The following is a 22,573-nucleotide window of genomic DNA, read 5'->3' on the forward strand; positions in this document are numbered from 1 at the left end:
ATGTTTATTGAAATAAAATATTTGCTAAATTAATGAAAAACTTGCATTATCAAATTTATGTAATTTCTCTCAAATGCTACTAACTTTTAGGAGATAATGCACACTTATTGTGGATTGTTTTAAATTAAACCTTTCTGCTTGAGTTGTACCTAAAGCAGAACTTTGTGTTTACTATCTTTTAAATTTTAAATCATTTTCTTCTGTGCATAAAATTGACAGATATATAACTAAGCATTCTTAGGCGTTAAGTCAAATAATAGCCCTACTTAAAAAATTTTTTTATAAGCTATTCAGAAGTGAATATGTGAAGTCAGTATTATCAGTATTTTATAAGTTATGTTTTATGGTAAAGATCCCAGATTAATCGAAATTGTGTGCAAATATTCTGAAAATTACCTGTTTGTATTGATACACATGATGACATTGATAATTTTGTGCAAAATTTCTCTGTGTGAAAAAAACAACACAAATAGCGTTTTAATCAAGTATTTTTGAAAAATAAGTATCTAGAATTAAGCAAGTCTGACAATACCTAATGCATTCAGTTAGTGCACATGAACTTTTGACAGTCTCTGTTCCATCTGAATCACATACCCTTGTCAAATGAAAGCCGTCGTACCACTTGTTAATAGGCTATATAGAAATGTCATGAAGCTTTTAGAGTTGTTTGTTTCTTACACAAAGTATTATATTACCTTGAATTATAGATTAGTCCTAAACATTTAAGGAGGAATGAGTTACAACAGTATTTATTTTCCCAGATCTCTGAGCAGAATTTCTATAAATCAACATATGAAGAAGGAAATACAGAAAAATCAACAGGTTTGAATTCATTTTTTAAAAAATTTACTATAGTCATATCATTATTTCAGACTTTGGATTTTCAGTTTTCATACAAAAAAGAAAATGTTCATTTGTACTTTTATTAAAACAGTTCAAGTTTTTCCATTTTTATGCTGTCTACTAATTCTAGCCAGTAGTTCCTGACATATATTTTACTTACCTGCATATTCACCCTATACTTCAAATCTTTTGTCCATGTAGTATGGTTTTCTTAATAGGATAAAGAATATGAGTTCATTATTATTTCTCAAATTAGTTAAAAATTTGAGGAGCAAGTCAAGTTTAGACCACTGGAACATTGCTGTGATCCTATAGTGTGCAGGACATGATTGGTAATTTGGTAAGATTCTTCCAAATAGTTTCTTAAATTACCTTAAGACCCCAACTGATCCTAATTGTGTTAATACTTGCGAAGTGCTTAGAACATTGTCTGATTTTATTACATAAGACTCGTTTGGTTTTAAGTAACATAATACCAGATGCACAGGGCCCCAAAAAGTAGTTTAACCTTCTCAGATAAAAGAAATCTTAGATATGTGGCCACAGGCAGAGTTTTTTCCTTATCTGGTTGCAAAAATGGCTGCCAGAGCTCCAGACTTCTTACATGAATTCTAAGCAGAGGAGGCATCCTCACTAAGGCCTTCCTGAAGCATATAAGCCAATTTTGACTTTCATCTCATTGGCCAAAATGTTGTAATGTGCCTCTCCCTAGCTGCAAGGGAGGGTAGAAAAGTCAGTTTTTACTTTTCTAGTAATTGAAGCAAGCAGAGGAAGAGTAGGTTAGGGATGGCGCTAGATGAGCCAGCCAGCAGTGCCTGCCACACTGAGACAGTAAGCTCTCAATAAATGTCAGCTGTTCTGATGGTGACAACTACAATGTAAAGAAGTAGATGCTTAGTTCGTTGGGCATGGGTGCTAGGAACCATACACATCATCCCTGGAAGTATGTCACTATTACATCTCATCCATATACAGCAATACTACAATTCCTGTAAAACATAACTGCTGCAAAACATGTAATCAGAGAGTTTACACACAAAAAAGAAATAATACTGGCCTTTGAATATGGAAAAAGATTATCTATCTTTACTCATAATAAGAGAAATACAGGTCAGGGTTATATTGAGATACCAGATTTACAGTATGCAAAGGCTGATAGTGAAGTCTGTTGGTAAGTCTATCTTTTGTGTGTGTAAGACAGCAGGGAAAACAAGGTATATATTTGTATGTGTTCGTATTTGCATAAAAGGACACTAGAAAAGGATGAACAAAAAACTTGAGGGGCGGGGGGCGGGAAGTAAAACAGATAGCCCTGTAGGCCATGGATAGGGGCTGGAGAACAGGGTAGAAAGTCCTAAAATGGGCATAAGAATTCTTTGTGTATAGTTTTGGTTTTTGTTTGTTTGTGTTTCTTTGTGTATAGGTTTTTATATAGTTTGACTTGGCACTCATGCAAAGATTATTGAGGAACTATGACTGCTGAGGTTGTGTAAATGAATGTTGGTTTGGTTTTATTCAGGAGAAAACAGCATTAATTCCAAAGTACAGCAAATTTCCCTATGAAGTTAATTATTCTTATTATTTTGCTTAGAGTTCAGCTTTTGGTGATTTTAAAATAAATGTTAATCTAATGTGTGTGTTTTATTTATTGTAAGAGCTGTTATGTCCCATGACATTTTTTATTTGGAAGGAAGGGAAAAAATGGTCAGGTAGTCTGGTAACTTTTTAATTTTGCTTTAGCAGTTTGAAACATTGTTTTAATTACATAGTTACATAAAAAAACCAGCAAATGAGATACTTAAATACAGAACCTAAATAAAGGAGTATAGCTATTCCAAAAAGAAGTTCACACCTCTTCTAATTATGTCAACTGATTACTTAGAATGTATGAGAATTTTACATTTCTAGAAAAAATTCCCTTGATTAGAATAATTTCTCCAAAAGTTCCTCTGTAAAACATTCTTTCAGAGAATCTTTTTTTTTCATATCCTGAAAAAAAAAACCACCACCTTCCTATATGAAGATTTATATCCGATTTGACCTCACATTTTAAATTTAGAATGCATACAGTTTCTGTGTGGGGTCCTCCAGAATCATTTATAAACCAATTTACCATTATAAAGCTCAACCAGTCATCTGAGATCCAAACAATTGGAAATTTTTAGCTTCAGGTAATAGCCCAGCTCCATTGATTGTTAAAGAGATATGTTATAATACCATTGTTTCCTCTTTTTTAAAAAATGAAGTCATATTTTCCATGGAAATTTACATTTGTTTCTGCTCAAAGGCTAAGAGCACACTCAACTTCATTCCACATTAAATAAAAAGTCCGTGTATATTTTTTTGGACCTTAAAAATAGTGAGAAATCTAGCCTCAAGTCCATATGAAGGAAAACCAGAAGCAATGAATTCTTATGGAAGACTTGTTCTTCCTTGCAACCAAGGTGAGGAAAACAAGTTTCTGTGCTGTTTCTGCAGGGCATTTTGTTTTCTAGGTCACCTTTTCACTGTGAGTAGCACTTCTTTGTGTGCACAAGGTTGTCTCTAACCCTACAGTCTGCGCTCAGTGAGCCCAAGGGTTTGCTTTCTGTCCTTTTGAGACTAGACTTTAGAAACCCAAGCTTTAGGGACCCAAAACTGTTCACATTCTTGAACTTGTGTTTTTACTACTTTTCTGCCCATAGGTGAAATCTTTACTTTAAAAGCTGAACCATTCATTTAGAGGACATTATTAATATTTTAATGTAGCATTTTTTATATTTCCTTTTAGAAGGAGGATTTTGGGATCTCTGGTTCATCATATTGCTGGAAACTGAATTCTTACCCCTTGATTTGAGAAAGGCTTCCTGAAGTCATTCACTCAGGGTAATTTGACAGGATTTAGGCTACCTCTCTGAAGGGAAGGAGAAAGGATTTGTCTGTACTAGTCTCCAAGAGACTGACAATATTTCAGCAATTAAGTTCAGTTTATTACTCTTTTTGAGCATCTTCTTTGTTCAAGGCACTGTGCTTGGCTTAAATATTCCTGAGGGAATTAGCAATGTTGGGTAGATTGTGTGCTTTGGTGTACTGTCCACTTACAATTGAGTTGCCTAAACCAAATGAAGTCCTTGGAGAGCTTAAGACAGAGCTAAAACTAATCAGTATTTTACCTATGAACCTTCTCATGTTAGGGTTTAATCCCTTGGCAGTATTCTGCATAAATCCAGTGGAAATATTTTCTCTCCTGTTACAAATCTAGCTCCTCTCTTCTCTCTGTGTAACTCACCTGTCATGGTGAGTGATAAACTTACAGAAAAACTTACCTCTGTCAAGCCTTCTCTGAATCTCTTCAAGTTAATTTCATTATCTGTCTTTCTAGAATAATGAATACAAATCTCTATTAGGTCACTCATCATGCAATCTCTTTAAAATGCACTGTTTTACATTTTTTTTTTCTCCTAGACCAATTTACCTACACTGACAATAGTAATAAAGGCTTTATTTGTGAGGACTGTACATGTGACTGGACACAGGTATAGATTACCTTTAAACCTTATAACAAACCAGTGAGACAGATGTAAATACTCCATTTTACAGATGAGACTTACGGAAACTAAGTACCTTTGCACAAATTTTACCACTAGTAAGTAGCAAGACTAAGATTTAAAGTAGATCTGACTACCTCACCTTGATCTTAATAACTAGTCTGTACTGGCAAGGACAATACCTTTTTTACTTTTGTTATTACCTTAGTGCCTGCAGTAGGCCCCTGAGAAATATTTATTGAATGAAAAGAAAAGACAGTGAACATTAAAACACTGCTTTAGTGGAAACCTTTATGAATTTAGAGTGATCTCCAAATATTTACACATACACCTACGTTTTGAGTCCTGGTATATTAAAGAATAGGAATGTGCCAACTAACAAATTTAAGTGTGTGAGCGCACATACACACACTCACAATATAAAAAGTGGGAGTCAAGGAATCATTGCAGCATTAGAACTTTAATATCACATACTGAAAAATCAAAATATTCAGGTATCTGTATCTCAAATCTGTCATCAGATGCCCATTACTAGATCAGGGGGCAAACTGCTACCAACCTGTAAGTCAAATCTAACCTGCCAACGGTTTTTATAAATAAAATTTTATTGGAACATAGCCATGGCCCTTTTTTCATATATTGTCTTTGGCTGCTTTCATGCTACAAGGACAGAGTTGAGTGGTTGCATCAGAGATAGTATGGCCTGCAAAGTCTAAAACATTTACTATCTGTTTGCAGACTCCTGACATAGATTGATATTATTATGTCACTGGGTTAGCTATTTATTATTCTGCTCTGTTTCAAGGATCTTCATAATAGATTTGAAATTCAGCCAGGTGATGCTCGTCTGTATATAAATGGACTTCGTGTTGACATGGATGCTCTTGATCCCTTTAGGTAAGTATTGAATTATAGATACAAACGATAACTATGGTTTATATAAAGGTAAATGTTGTCCTGAATTTAGTATTTGTCAAAATTCAAATAATCACTTTAGAGTAAAACAAATACATGTTTTTAATTGTATGAAACACCTGTTATTTTTGTAGAATACTCTCTTAAGTGTCTTAGAATGTTAGAACTGGGAGAGAACTTGGAGACAGTTGTTGAGAAAACTGTACTTTTATCTGTCAGGAAGAAAATTTGAAATTATAGAATTCAGGGTGCTATCGTTTCCCTTAGGTTTAAAAAAAAAATTCTTCAAAAAATGCTCTAGGGCAGGATTAGATAGTCTTTTATTCTTCATGGCCACTGGCCCATAAATCAGTCATGGGCCAAAAGAAGAGAAATCATTGAATTTATTTTATTTTTAAAGAGAAGCATAAAAGTACTTTAAGAATTAACATTTAGAATATAAAATAAATCTTGCAAGCATAATACTTTAGTTCAGACATTCAGTTTTAATTCAATTGAATATATTTTATTGAACTTAAATTAATTAAATATTTATTGTATTTTCTTACCAGTTTGGAAATATATAGGAAAATATAGGAAAAACTGAGAAGTAGACTAGGTAGTTCAAATGGTGCTTTTCTCTTTATTTAGTTGAATCCTTAGGTCTAATATTGGGAAAATGATAATCTAAGATACATAAAAAGAATAGAGCAATTGTTAGCTCCTGGCCTATAAACTTCAGGGGGACAAAAGGTACATCTGTGCTCAGCACAGTGAAAACAGGTTTATAAAAGCAGGGAAGTGGTACATAGATTGTGGAAAGTTTTCCATGTCAATGTATGGGGAAATTTTCATAGCCGGAGCATTTTGATGTGTCATTTAGAAAGGCATAGGTCAGAGGTGGGCAACCTTTTTGTGAGTGCGTGCCAAAACCAGCAAAATCTCAGACTCAAAATTCTTCTGCGTGCCAACCCTAATTTTTTGAGAACATGTTACGCCTACTTGATATCTCTTAAGGTGTACGTATGTGAAGAACCTTGAAGAAATAATAAAATTCATTCGGGTGACAAAAACACAGTATATGATGATGAAAAATACATTTATTTTTTAATGTATACATGTACACTGATAGTCGGACAGAAAACTTTATGACTCCGTTTGATATTATCAGTGGGACTTTTGCTGCTGCATCACTGATGACAGAGATTTTACATCAGGTTTATATTTTGTGACCCTCAGAGATATGCACGAGGCTACTCCTATTACGAGACTTAACAAAATTCATCACTGAGAACAAAGATTCACAAGCGTATGTGGATGAAACCAAAACACTGGTTGGATCTAGGAACGCAGGGAGAGTTAAGGCAGAGGCATAGACATTGCTCTTCCCCTCTCTTGTCAATCCATGTCTATGGGCTTTAAGATAACTTGTTATGTAAAATTATTTATTTATCTAAGATGCACCTACACTGAATTTATCTGAAAAATAAAAAAGTCAATATTAAGAAACAAATTGTAAATGGAAGATTATAAGAGTGGGTTTCGTGTGCCAACAAAAGTTACTGTCGTGCCATGTTTGGCATGCATGCCAGGGGTTGCCCACCCCTGGCATAGGTTATTCAACAAATACAACCCCTTGGCTCCTTCACGTGGTAATTAGTGAGCTGCAGGGTGAGTGATACATTTTTGTTTCTCACTGAAGTGATCACTAGTTGAAGGTATGATAATTCCCTTAGAGGAAAAGAAAATATGTGAGGATATTTTTATCTTCTGACATTCTTATTTCAAAATAAATAATTAAAGAGGCTATCCAGAAAAAGATCAGAACCTGTAGGTAAAATCAGTGTGAAGAGGTTAATGAATGGGAGAAAATGATACAGGAAAGAGGAGAGGAAGAAAAATGTCATATTACTGAAGTTATATCCTGGATCTAGAGAGAGGTCCATTTGGAGTAAAAAAAAAAAGGGGGGGGGGAGTAAGTAATTATTTTGCACTTCCTTCCTACCTCCTCTTTCTCATAGTCTTTTTGGGTTGTGGAGAACTGACACTATGCCCCATGGCCTACCCCTTCTTCCTCTGATCCTGAAAGAAGGAAGTAACAAAGGTGTCTTGATATCCCCACTCGTGTAAATTTTTCTGTATCTTAATGAAGTTTTCTGGCTCAGAATTCTTTTTGCTTCTTGGTAAATATGTATTTTAATGCAAGCAACATTAAGATTCAGTATTATAAAATAAATTCAATTTTAAAATTCAACTCAGTATCTGGGTGCCTACTTTTCTATAGAAACAGGTCGATATTTGGTGAACAAGATAAAAGTATTGCCTAAGTCAAATTCACAGTCTAGAGCAGTGGCTCTCAACCTTCCTAATGCCACGACCCTTTAATACAGTTCCTCATGTTGTGGTGACCCCCAATCATAAAATTATTTTCGTTGCTACTTCCTAACTATAATTTTGCTACTGTTATAAATCGTAATGTAAATATCTGATATGCAGGATGTATTTTCATTGTTACAAATTGAACATAATTAAAGCATAGTGATTAATCACAAAAACAATATATAATTATATATGTGTTTTCCGATGGTCTTAGGCGACCCCTGTGAAAGGGTCGTGCGACCCCTGTGAAAGGTTCGTTTGATCCCCAAAGGGGTCGTGACCCACAGGTTGAGACCGCTGATGTATGTGTTTTCCGATGGTCTTAAGCAACCTCTGTGAAAGGGTCATTCGACCCCCAAAGGGTCGCAACCAACAGGTTGGCGACCCATAGGTTAAGAACCGCCGGTCTAGAGGAATAACCGATAATAAATAATTATAGTGTGATAAGGTTCATAAAAGATGAAGTGCAGTGCTTTGGGAGTCTATAACTCCAGAGATTTAATTTGTTCTTGATGGAACATTTAGATAGTAGGTATCAGATTTCTTCATGAAAGTGATATTTAAGCTAAGACTTAAAGGATGGATCAGGCAAATGTGAAGTGGAGATTCTGCAAGCAATGGTATTTTTGAGAAAATGGAAAATCTAATATGGACAGACTGGAGTGAAGAGGAGATGGAGGAAACTGAACTCACTTAGGTGGGTAAAGATCAGATGTGGAACCAAGTTTCAGATTTTGGCCTGAGAAGCCAGTGAAGGGTTCTAAGTAATCTAAAGATAGTCACTAAGTATTTAAAAGAGAAGCATGATAAATTATTTAGAAATCGAGAGTTTTACTGATAAGTAAATCTAGCATATTTAAAGAACCTGTGTGGGTTTTTTTTTTCAAATCAATATACAGAATTCATGATGTAGGAAGAGCAAGGAGGAAACAAATGCTTGTTGAGGGCAACAGTATGCCCAGCAGTAAATTAATGTAATACTAATACCCTGTAAAGTGATTATGACTATTCTCTCTATATAGATGGGAAAACAAAGACTCAGAGAGATCTCATACAAAGATAGGAACTCAGGTAGCAAGTAGTACCAGGATTCAGAATCTCATGCTTTTTCCAGTGTACCTTATAACTATCTAATTTTCTTTTAATGCTTTTCCTTGGAAACTAGGATGAGGTAACAAATATGATAGCTGCAAAATCCATGGGTAACATTTAAATTCTATTATGTAAAAAAGTATCTGATCAGTAAGCATCATAAAACTTTTAATATGGAGAGAACATTGGCAATGCAATCCAAATTTTTTTTATTTTATAAGTGAGAAAATTTAGACTAAAGAAATTAAGAAGCCATACATGAAGTAGTGTTTCAGCCCAGACTAAATCTTATTTTTAGATTGGTAATTTGTGATATACAAACTAGTGCTCTTTTGATAACACTTGTCTCCTAATTTTATTTTGTGGGTAAAAAGTTTCCTTTGTAAAGCAGTGGTCAGAACTATCAGGAGATAGACATGCAGAGCTAAAGTTATACAGATCAGCTTCAAAACAGCTTGTAAAATAGCTTTTTTAGGAGTTTAGATATTAGATCTCTACTTTCTAAAATGTGGATATATATAGTTCTCCCTGAAAACTATATTCTAAAATTCATTTAGTGCTTTATTCTGATTCCATTCATTTCTGAAAGGAGAAGTCAATATGGTTATTTATTGATGTTATTTTTAGCAGTATACTTTATCATGTTTAAGAGCTGTCAAATTATATGTGTAATTAGAAATTTGAATATGTATCCTAAACAGATGTGAACTTCCATGCTTTATACTAATTTTTTGGATAATTTAGTTTTATTTTTGCTTTAAAATTTGCTGCATAGTAGAACCATCTTTCTACAACTGTTTTACTAGTACTATATAACAGAGCAAATCTTGACATACTTTATTTTTATTATGATCCTGATTGGTTTGACCAGATGTTATTATCAAAGCAATATAATTTTTTTCTATACCAAAATTCTATATTTTAGGTTTATGTTTGATCTTGTTTTTGTAGTAGATTTGTCAAAAGAGTAACAGTATATTTTTCCCTTTATTTTGGGCTTGCTCAGGGATGAGCATATTCTTGCTTCTTTGGTAAGGAATATAATCAACATACCTTGTTCCTTGTCTTATCTTTTAATTAGATTTTGTTATCCACTAAAAAAAAAAAACAGGAACCTCAACATAACTTTAATCTGGATAACTAATTAGAACTATTTGCCTTATTTGTTAATGAGTTTAATTTAAATGTATATTTTCCTGCTATTAATAAAAATACCAGTGAAACTTGTTTCTAGTGCTTGAGAAAGCTATAAATTTGATAGGATTATTTTAAATATTGGAAAATCAAAATAAAACTTATCTCTTTTATTTAAATGTGAAGTATTTTGGATATGCTGAAGCTAGAAGGAAAAATGATGAATGGCCTTCACAAGCTTGGGATAAACGGAGAAGATATGAACGAATTTTTGAAATTAAATTCACATGTTTGGGACAATAACTATGTATTAGATATTAGGCATTCTTCAATAATGGTAAGTGCTCATGTAATTCCTGTTTTAAAACTTTTAGTAGATTTAAGATTTAGTGTAAAGCCAAATCTTGTCAGGCATTAGAATAAGCTTAAGCTGTTTGAAAGAGTTGTGTAGCAGAACTCAGAAGTAAAAATACTGATTCATCCCCTCTCACTCTCGTATCTTCTTTCCCCTTCCCCATATTCTCTGAATTTCCTCACAAGAGCACCTGCTCACTAGTTCAGCATCCTTTCCAGCTTTAAAGGTAAAAACAAAACAAACAAGAACAACAAATTTACCACATGAACAATAGCAACAGTAAAATAACAGTTAACATCTGAGGAACATAAGATTGCTACCTAAATATAATGAAAATCTTACCTAGACAATTTTCAATGCGCTCCTAAATTCTGGTCTGTGTAAGATAGCTGATGAAGTTTTGAAATCTGATCACATCGCTCTTTTTTGCTTAAAGCATAAAAAAAGTCCTTAGTATGGCCTATGAGGCTATAAATGGTCTACTTCCTTTAATTTCTAAAACTATGAAATATTCTTTTCACCGCTATCCCTTTTGTCATGCTTAGAAAGCAAATTTTCCTCTCTATCCAGTCAACTCTTCCCTCCCTCCCCCCCAAGACTTCAACTCCAAGCAGTACTTCCTGAGAGAAGCTTTCCTTAGCTATCCTAGATAATTTTTTAATATACACGTTGTACCAAGGAGTCTGAGAGTACCATCAAGTATGGTAATTTGCTAAAAAGATTCAAAAAGCCTAAAAATTGTTATACTCTTGGTTATGATTTATTAGAGCAGAAGAGTACAAAGTATTATCAGCAGAGGGAGAGAGGACATGGGGTGGAGTCCAGAGGAAACCAGGTGCAAGCTTCCAGGAATCTGCTCTTTGTGTAGTTGTACAGGACATGCTTAAATCAATGTGTGACAGTACATGAGAAGTGCTACTTACTAGGGAAGCTCACTTGAGTCTGGGAGTGCAGAGTTTTGAAAAGGAGTATCTTATATAGGCATAGAATGGCTATGTGACTGATCTTAGCCACTGAAACTCAAAGGAAAAGTAGGTGTTGATCATAAATCATATATCAAGCATACAGCAAGGCCCTAAGCATGCAGAAAACTCTTATCAGTAGAGTATCCCCAGAGCTCAATTCCAGAAGCCACCTAGAGAACCTTTATCACAAAAACAGGCCTTTCTTGGAAATGTTCAAGGTATGAGCAACCCAGGCCTGCTGAGTCAGCTAACTGGTGTGTGTGCGCTCGCTCTCTCTCTTTCTCTTTCTCTTTCTCTTATGTATACACTGAGTGTTATGACCACCTGACGTTTGTAGGCAAATTAGCTATAATTTTGTGCTGAAGTTGCTAGAGGGCCAGACCATTATAAATAGGGAAGCTTGTTGTTTACCACGACAGTAGAAGTGATTTTTTTCCTGAAGATATGGGTAAATAACACCTTTGAACGTGGAATATATTTAAACGTGAGTGGCCAGATTATCATGACCACCTGACGTTTGTAGGCACATTAGCCGTACACTGCATTGTATGGGATATGGAAGCCGAAGGCCTGTTTGAATACCTTTGCTATCTGCAGTTACCAAGATAAAATGTCTCCAATTCGCACAGGAACACAAGGATTGGACAGTCGAGCATTGGAAAAAAGTCATGTGGTCCGATGAATCACGTTTCCAGTTGCATCATGCAGATGGTAGAGTGAAAATTTGGCAGAAACAGCATGAAAGCATGCACCCCACATGCATGAGTACAACCCTTCAAGCTGGTGGGGGCAGTGTTATGGTTTGGGGCATGTTTTCCTGGCATGATTTGGGCCCTTTAATTCATGGGGAACAACGTCTGAATAGCACAACATACCTAAGTATCGTTGCTGATAAGGTTCATCCCATCATATTTATGGTGTATCCCAATGGAGATGGCTTCTTCCAACAAGACAATGCGCCATGCCACGGTGCTCGTATTGTGCAGGAGTGGTTTCAAGAACACCAGGGAGACTTTACCTGCTTAGGTGGCCTCCACAATCACTAGATCTCAATCCAATTGAGCATTTGTGGGACAAAGTGAAATGGGCCATCAGGCAGCTAGTTCCACAACCATCAAATCTCACAGAACTGGACAGTGCTATTCATCAGGCATGGTGTCAGATTCCTTGTATCACCTTTCAACATCTGGTGGAGTCAATGCCAAGAAGAATCGCCGCAGTATTGAAGGCAAAAGGTGGCCCAACGCAGTACTGATGGGGTGGTCATAATAATCTGGACACTCAGTGTGTGTGTGTGTGTGTGTGTGTGTGTGTGTGTGTGTGTGTATTCTCCATCCCACATTCAAAGGCTGTTAAATCATGTTGCTTACCCATATCTTCAGAAAAAAATCACTTCTACTGTCGTGGTAAACAGCCTGCTTCCCTATTTATAATGGTCTGACCCTCTTGGAACATCAGCATGAAATTATAGCTAATTTGCCTACAAACATCAGGAGGTCATAATAATCTGACCACTCAGTGTATATATTCATAACTAGAGGCCTGGTACATGAAAATTCATGTGCTGGAGGGGGGAGTCCTTCAGCCAGGCCTGCCCCCTCTCATAGTCCGGGAGACCTCAGTGCGGGGAGGCAACCCGGCGATCGGGGAAGGCGATGCCCCCATCACACCTCTGCTGCTGCCACTGTTGGCAGCTCAAGCCTTGGCCGGCCCTGGTTACCTGAGCCTCGGGCAGCCCTGGGAGGCTGGACAGCCGCCATACGAGGCTTGCCTGTGCCTCGGGTTGGCCCTGGGCAGCTGGGGGGCTGAGGAAACTGGGGGACTCTGGAGGCAGACGCGCGAAGCAGCTGGGCCTGCCTGGTGGCGGGCCTGGCCTTGCCGCGTGCCTAGTGCCCCAGCGGGGCTGAGGGGACTGGGCGCCACCATCTTGTGGCTGTGGGCACCGCCATCTTTGAGGGCAGGGCAGTCAATTAGCATATTCCCTCCTTATTGGCTGTGGGTGCCACCATCTTTCTGACGGTGTGAGGGTCAATTAGCATATTCCCTCTATTAGATAGGATTATTATGTTATAGAAGTACAGTCTCTTAATACTTAGCACAGTTATAATTTTTTATTTATCCTGTGATTTGTTGATGTCTTTGTTTTTTTCTAGACTATCTAAACTTCGTGAAGGTATGAACTTTATCCATTTTTTTCCTCTCACCAATATACCCCTGATATTGGTAGGTACTCAGTAAATAGAAATATTTCTTCAGTGGCTAGTTAAATATTTATCTTATTATAAAACATAATATTTAATAATGAAACTCTGGGATCATTGTAATTATAACATACTCAATATAAGAATGTTCTTATCAGCATTATGATTTAACATTATCATAAAAAAATAACTACTAGAATGAGAAAATAAAAGTATTACATGACATAAGATTACATAACTAAAACTACCCCAGGAAAGCCATCCTATATAATAAGAGAGGGATATGCTAATTAGCCCTGATATGTTAATTAGTCACAACCCATATGCAAATTGATCATCACTTCAACACACAAGATGGCCACCTTTATGTGGCCACAAGATGGCTGGCAGGGGGCCCTAACCGGTTTGGCTCAGTGGATAGAGTGTCAGCCTGTGGACTGAAGGGTCCCAGGTTCAATTCTGGTCAAGGGCATGTACCTTGGTTGCAGGCACATCCCCAATAGGGGGTGTACAGGAAGCAGCTGATTGATGTTTCTCTCTCATTGATGTTTCTCATTGATGTTTCAAACTCTCTATTCCTCTCCCTTCCTCTCTGTAAAAAAAATCAATAAAATTTATTAAAAAAAAAAAAAGATGCCTGGCAGGGAAGGGCAGTTGGGGGGGACCAGGCCTTCAGGGGAGGGCAGTTGGCGGTGACTAAGCCTGCAGGGAAGGGAGGGCAGTTAGGGGTGACCAGGCCGGCAGGGGAGCAGTTAAGCGTCAGTCAGGCTGGCAGGGGAGTGGTTAGGGGATGATCAGGCTGTCAGGCAGAAGCAGTTAGGGGCAATCAGGCAGGCAGGCAGGCGAGCGGTTGGGAGCCAGCAGTCCCGGATTGTGAGAGGGATGTCCGACTGCCGGTTTAGGCCCGATCCCACCAGGCAGTCGGACATCCCTCTAGGGGTCCCAGATTGGAGAGGGTGCAGGCTGGGCTGAGAGAACCCCCCCACCATGCAAAATTTCGTGCACCGGGCCTCTAGTTATAATTAATGAGACATTAGTAAAAATGGGTTTGAAGTGACAGTAAACAGGTAAAAGCCTTTTACCAAAAAGCCATTTGGGTGGCAAAATGATTTATAACAACATAAAATTTTAAATTCCTAATACTATCTTAATAACTACTATGCAATAAGATTATCTTAAGATTAATAGTAAAAGCTGAAACTTGAGGTAGGAAACGAGGATAAAAGGACTTGTGGAAAGAGAGGGCTAAATGACATAGCCTTTTTTAAAATTCTGACTGCAGTGCCCTTTCAGTGTTCATATACTCTGAACTAGAAATGATCATAAAGATATAGTTGGAAATAGAGAAAAGCCTTTACACCCAAAGATATAATCACCATTGCATATTTCTAAAACAAAGTAGAAACGAGTTATATATAAAACAAGTATTATCAATTATATATCCCCAATATTGAGTTATTATTCAGACATTAATATTATGTTTTAAATATGTTTTAATTAGGGGCAATGACTGTATTCTCATGTTAAGTAAAATATATGGACATATGAGGTCATCATGTGAAAAGATGGACACAGGATAAGAAGCTAAGTTATTAATGGGTGATGTGATTTAATGGGTAGTTTGGGATTTTTTTTCATTCTTTTCTGCAAATTGCGTTTTTAGCTGTGGATATGTATTATACAGGGGTAAGCAAAAGTAGGTTTAGAGTTATAATACAAATAAATAGAATAATTTAAATAATACAAGAATAAACTTTCATGTTCTTAAAATTGTAAACCTACTTTTCCCTACCCCTATATGATCAGAAAACATGTTTTTAAGAGAAAAAACATAACCTCTCAATGTCTTGCTAGTTGTTTGATATAAAAATCAAAGGGTTTTGCCCTAACCGGTTTGGCTCAGTGGATAGAGTGTTGGCCTGCGGACTCAAGGGTCCCGGGTTGAATTCCGGTCAAGGGCATGTACCTTGGTTGCGGGCACATACCCGGTAGGGAGTGTGCAGGAGGCAGCTGATGGATGTTTCTCTCTCATCGATGTTTCTAACTCTCTATCCCTCTCCTGTCCCTCTCCCTTCTTCTCTTTAAAAAGCAATAAAAAATATATATTTTAAAATTTTTTAAATCAAAGGGTTTTGTTCTGATTTTTACAGTTAATTTTGTCCTACCTAAATAGCCTTCCCACTTATAAATTTAGTACACCATCTAAGAATCATGTAATAATAGCAGCACCATGAACATCAAAGCCCTCAGACTCAGGAAAAGTCAGTTATTAATTAGTTATCATTCATATTTTCTAGAATACTAAGTGACTTGTTATCAAGGTTTATTGTATCTGTTTTTACTACTCTTTAGACTATATTCTTTCATTGGCTAGAGTCTACTTTTATTTGGATATTTTTTAAGCTCAATAATAGATTTTTTTTCTGAAAATGTTTTATCAGAAAAAGGAATGACCATGTTATAATCTAAATACTTTATGCCTTTTATTTTAAGCATTTATGCTTTTTAACATTTTTAGAAGAATGCTGGGAGTGTGAATAACACTGAGAAAATGAGGGTAGAAATTTTCAAGGCTATTATGGACAATAAGAAATAGATCACTAAAGGAACTTTGCAGCTCCATTTATAAAATAACATCCTGGTCCTCTGGGGGTGGAAGTAGAGGCCAGTCACTCCTCCTGGGGAGGGCAGCCTTGCTGCTGTTCCCATTGCCCCTGCTCTCTGCAGAGTCACATTTCCCTTGGATAAAATTTTCTCTTCTGCTATAAAGTCTCCTACTTGCCCAACACTCAATACCTTCAGGAGGCATTCTTTTCTAGGAGCTATCTGAAAGTATCACAAAGGAATTTTTTACTGAAGTAAAATATAAAAAACATAAGATAGGCTCTTTTAATGATTTTAGGTATGACATTCAGTGTCATTAAGTACAGTCACAGTGTTGTACAACAATCACCATTATCCATTTCCAGAACTTTTTCATCACTCCAAACAGAAATTATACTCATTAAACAGTCTCTCTTTCCTTCTCTGGTAACCTCTGTTCTACTTTCTGTCTGTATGAATTTGGCTAACCTAAGTACTTTATAAGTGGAATTATACATTATTTGTCTATTTATACCTGGCTAATTTCACTTTGCATAATGTTTTCAAGGTTTATCCATGTCAGAATTTCATTCCCATTTAAGGGTGAATAATAGTTTAATTTTTTAAATATCTTATTTTACATATTGTTAAGGGAAGCTTTATGTCTCAATTAAATGCTTTCATTTCTCAAAGGCAAAAAGTTATTTCTGAGACTTCATTCTTTAGATATCTTTAAAAAAAATTAACTGGCACAAAATGCAGAGCTCTGTGGTCTCAGCACTCTTTTCAACTTGGTCTGTGAAAGCAGCAAAATCAACCCACAACAGCTTTATTTTTGCTTCATAGCATTTGCTATCATCCAATACAGAATACATTTATTTGTTTATTTATAATCTTCCACTGGAATGTAAGCCCCATAAAAACCAACACAAACATCAGATCCTGTCCCATTGGAAGCACTCAGAAAATTTGTTGAATATCTTAAGGTCAAAACAGTTATTCATGAATTAAAGCAATACATTGCTTTTAATTCTTTTTCCCCCTGCATCTGTATCCCTACTTTTTATCTTCACAGAGAAAGTTGAGTAACTCAGTTACATCACTTCAGACCTCTGTAAACATCTTCCACAAAACAAACTTTGGCAGTTTCTGTCTTTAAAGTTGCTATATGACAGTGAGTAAGAAGTCAAGAGGTCATGGGATATTCTTCCATCCCTGGTTTACCATTCCAGGTTTCCCTGTCCAAAACATCAGAAGTCGCAATTTAAATTTTATCTAGTTTAGCTGTTTGTTTCCACCCTTGTTATAATACTTCAGATATCACTAGCATTTTGTCAAGAGTCAACAAAAACCACCATATGATGGAATGTTTGGCTCTGTTGGATTGTAATTCCTCTTCAGTCCACTGTGCCAGACCACTCAGAGTAAAGGAGACTTTGTTAATATTCTACCAAAACTGCCCTTACCCCAAGCAGCAACTATTTTCTATCCTATTATGTTGGTCATGTAGACATATTCCTGGGGTTCTTAACATTTTTTTAATGTCCTCTTTAATGTTCCCAAGTCACCCTGGCCATCTGTCATTATATTAGAACAATTTGAAATTTTAGTTACTGCCACCTAGATCAGTGGTCGGCAAACCACGGCTCGCAAGTCACATGCGGCTCTTTGGCCCCTTGATTGTGACTCTTCCACCAAATACCACGTGCAGGCGCACACGTACAGTGCGATTGAAACTTCATGGCCCATGCACAGAAGTTTGTTTTCGGAAAGGAGATAGACAAAACAAGTATACAAGACGAGTGTGGATGGGAGAGTTGGAAGGGGTCGACCTCAACGAACGTACCTCAGTCAGATTGAGGACGTTTTTAGCAAAGGCCAGTTTAGGAGTACCCTAATTAAGTTAATAACAATGTACCTACCTATATAGTTTAAAAAACTTGGCTCTCAAAAGAAATTTCAATCGTTGTACTGTTGATATTTGGCTCTGTTGACTAATGATTTTGCCGACCACTGACCTAGATGATAGTGATATCATTTTTTTAAAAAGCACCAGTAGACATAGGCAGATGATATGAGTTATTTAACCAGGTTAAGAATGTAAGAACGTAACATATGCCCTGGCTGGCGTGACTAAGTTGCTTGAACGTCTTCCTGTGTACCAAAAGGTCACCAGTTCACTTCTGGTAAGGGCACATGCCTAGGTTGTAGATTCGGTTTTGGTCAGAGTGCATGCAGGAGGCAGCTGATCTCCTTCCCTCTCCCCTCCTTTTTCCTCTCTCTAAAATCAAATATATATATCTCCAATCTAATAAAGAGGGGATATGCTAATTGACTCTCACACTATCACAAAGATGTTGGTGCCCACAGCCAATAAGGATGGAATATACTAATTGACTGTCACGCCCTCAAAGATGGTGGTGCCCACAGCCAATAAGGAGGGGATATGCTAATTGACTGCCATGCTCTCAAAGATGGCGGTGCCCAGTCCCCTCAACCCCCCAGCTGCGCAGGGCCGCCCAAGGCTCAGGTAACCAGGGCCGGCTGAGGCTTGTGCTGCTGGCAGTGGCAGCAGCAGAGGTGTGATGGGGGTGTCGCCTTCCCCTTATCGCCGTGTTGCCTCCTGCCCCTGAGAGCTCCCAGACTGTGAGAGGGGGCAGGCCGGGCTGAGGGACCCCCTCCTCTAGTGCATGAATTTTCATGCACTGGGCCTCTAGTGTGTGTGTGTATGTATTTGTGTGTGTGTGTGTGTGTGTGTGTACATATATATATATATATATATATATATATATATATATATGTATAAAACCCTCCTATATAATAATAGACAAACATGGTAATTAACTGTAGCTCTGACACGCTTCCCATTGGCTAATCAGGGCGATATGCAAATTAACTGCCAACCAAGATGGCGGCCGGCAGCCAGGCAGCTGAAGCGAACAGGAGGCTTGCTTGCTCCAGTGATGGAGGAAGTCAAGGTTCCCCGCCTGCCGCTGCCGGCCTCTGAGCTTGCACTCTAAGAAACAGTGTTGCAATTATAGAAGTTAAAACCCAGAAACCTGCTTTTAGCCAGCCGGGCTTCAGCCAGCAGGATCGCAACAGTGTTTCAATTATAGAATCCAAACAAACCCAGATCCCTGCTTTCAGCAGCTGAGGTCTCAGAGCTGCAGCCGGGACTCAGAGCTAAAGCCGGCTCTCAGCTCCAGTGACAGCCATAGAAGGTAAATAAATCCCAGAATAAAATAAAAAAAAGAAAATAAGGAGAAGTTGGGAGCTTCAGTCGCCCACCAGCCTGAAAACGGCCCTCAGCCCCTCACCCAGACTGGCCAGGCACCCCAGTGGGGACCCCCACCCTGAAGCAACAAGATGGTGGCTATTTTGCATACTGAAGGCGGGTGGCAGCGGGCAAGGCTGTCTGCGGTCTGGGACTGGATCTGTGACCCTGCCGGGCTGGGGGCAGTGCTTGAGGCTGTCTGCGGTCCCGGGACCCGGATCTGTGACCCTGCCGGGCTGGGGGCAGTGCTTGAGGCTGTCCGCGGTCCCGGGACCTGGACCCGTGACCCTTCCTGGTGGGGCGGCAGCTTACACAGGGGCGGATCAGCCAGGGTTGGGCAGGGCAGGACGCTTGGCTTCTACCCAGCCCCAGTCACTCTGGGCAGGTGAGCAGCACAGAGAGCCTCTGGACAGGGGAGGCAGGTCGGCGGAGGGTGGCCTGTACTCCCCACATGGCGGTGGTGACAGCTGTGAGTGTGCCAAGCAGAGCCTGCTGGCTGAGCTGAAGTAGCGCCTGCAGGCCATCAGTGCCCAGGAGTGGCTGCGCAAGATCCGCCTCCTGGCCCAGAAGGTGCAGGATCGCAGGGACAGCCACTGTGGCGGTCCAGACTGACATCCTCCTGGCCGCACCACGGGGGTTTGCGGATCTACAAAGCTAGAGGACTCTAGTGTGCACATCCCCCCTAGCATGTGAACATCCCCCAGCACACTGTCACCCTCCCGCGCCTGCAACAGTTGCAAACCAAGGCATGCACAAGTCCCCCCCCTCCCCCCCCCACCTCTCCACCGCACTTCCATCAACCCAGAAAGCCTAACACCCCCACAGGATTTGCACACATCCCCTCTGATGCGCTCACGTCCTTTGGAGAGTGTCTGGGTGTTCTGGGTGCTGAGGGTGGGCGCCTGTGATACGACAGTGAGAGGGCGGAGTGGTAATGCCCTGTTCCCACGGAGTCCAGTGCAGCTACGAGATCACCTCTAGGGGGTTAATGCAGGTGCTGAGGCGGGAGCAGATGCAGACAGACACACCTGGTGGGCGCCGGTGACCCTCGCTGAGGTGCCTTCAGTCAGTGTTCAAGATCAAGAACCCAGAGGTGGAGAGGAATTCCGTCCTCTCAGTGAAACAGTGGGATAGTCGGGGCGACTGTAGAGGAGGAATGTGCACTTTGAGTGCCAGCACCCATAAGTGAAGGCTGCCCTGACTGAGCCTTGCTTGCTTGGGGCCTAGTGCACTCCTGCCAGGCAGCGGGTGACAGGACATGCTTTTCCAAATTAATGAGAGAAAACATTGATTCTCCTGCTGCCCACGAAGGTGGAAAGTGAAGTGGGGAGACATGTGGGGAGTGAGCGAGGTTCCCTGTCTGGGGGTTCCAAATCTGCTGTTGGTTTCTTTCACCACTGACTAGAGATATACAGGGTGTCCCTCCAAAATGTATACACACTGAATACCTACTAATTCCAATGGTTTTAAGCATAAGAGAGAAACAACAATGGAGCTGTTATCTGTTAAAAGTGTGGGCACAAACAGGTAGTTGGACATTCCCTGAGGGGTCTCAGGTTGGAGAGGGTGAAGGACAGACTGAGGGGTCCTTTCCCCCCCTCCCCCACCCCAGTGCACGAATTTCGTGCACCGGGCTACTAGTATATAATAAAACCCTAATATATGAATCAAACAGCAGAACGACCCTTCTCTTTGTTGTGCACTGACCACCAGGGGGCAGACACTCAACACAGGAGCTGCCCCCTGGTGATCAGTGTACTCCCACAGGGGAAGCACTGCTCATGGCTGGTGAGCACAGCATGGTGGCAGGAGCCTCTCCTGCCTCCGCTGCAGACGGGTGGTAAGGAGCAAGGGGTCCCAGACTGCAAGAGCCCCGGACTGTGAGTGGGATGTCTGACTGCCAGCTTAGTTCTGATCCCAGGGCAAACATCCCCCGAGGGGTCCCAGACTGCGAGAGGGTGCAGGCTGGGCTGAGGGACCTTCCCACCCAACCCCCCAAGTGCACCAGGCCTCTAGTATATATCTATGATTGTAACTTGTTATCCACAATGAGTCCCAGAGTGTTATGCAAGTTTCCCCAAGTCCCATAATGATATCATAAATCATTTGACCATAGATATGTGTGCTTATGGACTCTCAGTTTGATTATATTATCAGTCTCTTATCTGTATGCCAGCACACTGTTTGATTCTTATAGCTTTGTAGTAAGTTTCAAAATTGGGAATATAAGTTCTCCAACTTTGTTCTTTTTCAAGATTGTCTTGGCAATCCTGGGACCCTTGCCTTTTATCATATAAGGACTAGAGGCCCAATGCATGAAATTCATGCAAGGGGCATGGCCCTCACAGCCCCGGCTTCATCCACAAGGTCGTCCGGATGTTCGTTCAGCTGTTCAGTCTAATTAGCATATTAGCTCTTTATTATATAGGACTATAGCAGCATTTCCAACCTTTTTCATGTCATTACACACATAAACTAACTACTAAAATTTTGTGGCACACCAAAAATATATTCTTGCTGATCTGACCAAAAAAATTGGTATAATTTTGATTATACCAATAATAATAGTAGTAATTACCTACTCTTTTTGTTCCAAAGTAACTTAAAAAAAAGTGCCTCTACTTGTATATTAGAATTTCTAGTACCAAGAATTAACCAATCAGACACAATCTTATCATGCAACATGACTAACAAGATGCAATTCTATTATATGAACTATATATTTATAGTTCAAGACAAGTCATTCACACCAGATGGCTATTGTTGCATTGACTGTTGTCATTTTTTATTGACAATTTAAAGGAAAAAAAAGTCAGTGACCCCTGACTAAATAGTCAGGTATTGCATGTTTTAAAATTTTTCGCAGCACACTGGTTAAAAATCATTAGATTATGAGTTAACTTGTCTATTTCTGCAAATAAAATGAAGTTGGAATTTTTATTGAGATTTTTGTTGAATTTGTAGATCAATTTGGGGAGTGTTGCTATTAAAAATACTAAGTCTTCTGATTCATGAACAGGAATGCTTTTCTATTTATTTTGGTCATCTTTCATTTTTTTCAATGATGTTTGATAGTTTTCAGTTAAAAATCTGATACTCATTAAATTTATTTCTAAGTATTTTACCTTTGTTAATGCTATTGTAAGTGGAATTATTCTGTTTATTTTAGGATTTTTCATTGCCTCTTATTTTTTGTTGAAAACTGGACATTTTGAGTATTATAGTGCAGCACTTCTGGAAGTCAGCTAGTTTTATTGTTATTGCTGTTTGCTGTTGTTTTTATTTGTTCAGTGGCTTCTCTGAACTAATTTTGAAAAATCTGTATT

General features: G+C 38.8%; 1 protein-coding gene across 1 annotated transcript in view; it reads left to right on the top strand.

Moving 5' to 3' along the window:
* The window catches only part of UGGT2 (UDP-glucose glycoprotein glucosyltransferase 2), a 183,750-nt gene that overhangs the window by 48,885 nt on the left and 112,292 nt on the right, over positions 1-22,573 (top strand). The window contains exons 10-12 of the mRNA XM_081083210.1: positions 762-822; positions 5,176-5,267; positions 10,056-10,206. Of these exons, the coding sequence (XP_080939336.1) occupies positions 762-822; positions 5,176-5,267; positions 10,056-10,206 (304 nt within the window). The remainder of the gene's footprint in view (positions 1-761; positions 823-5,175; positions 5,268-10,055; positions 10,207-22,573) is intronic.

This window comes from Myotis nattereri (genome assembly GCF_964212035.1).
Source record: "Myotis nattereri genome assembly, chromosome: 2".
Taxonomy (NCBI): Eukaryota; Metazoa; Chordata; class Mammalia; order Chiroptera; family Vespertilionidae; genus Myotis; species Myotis nattereri.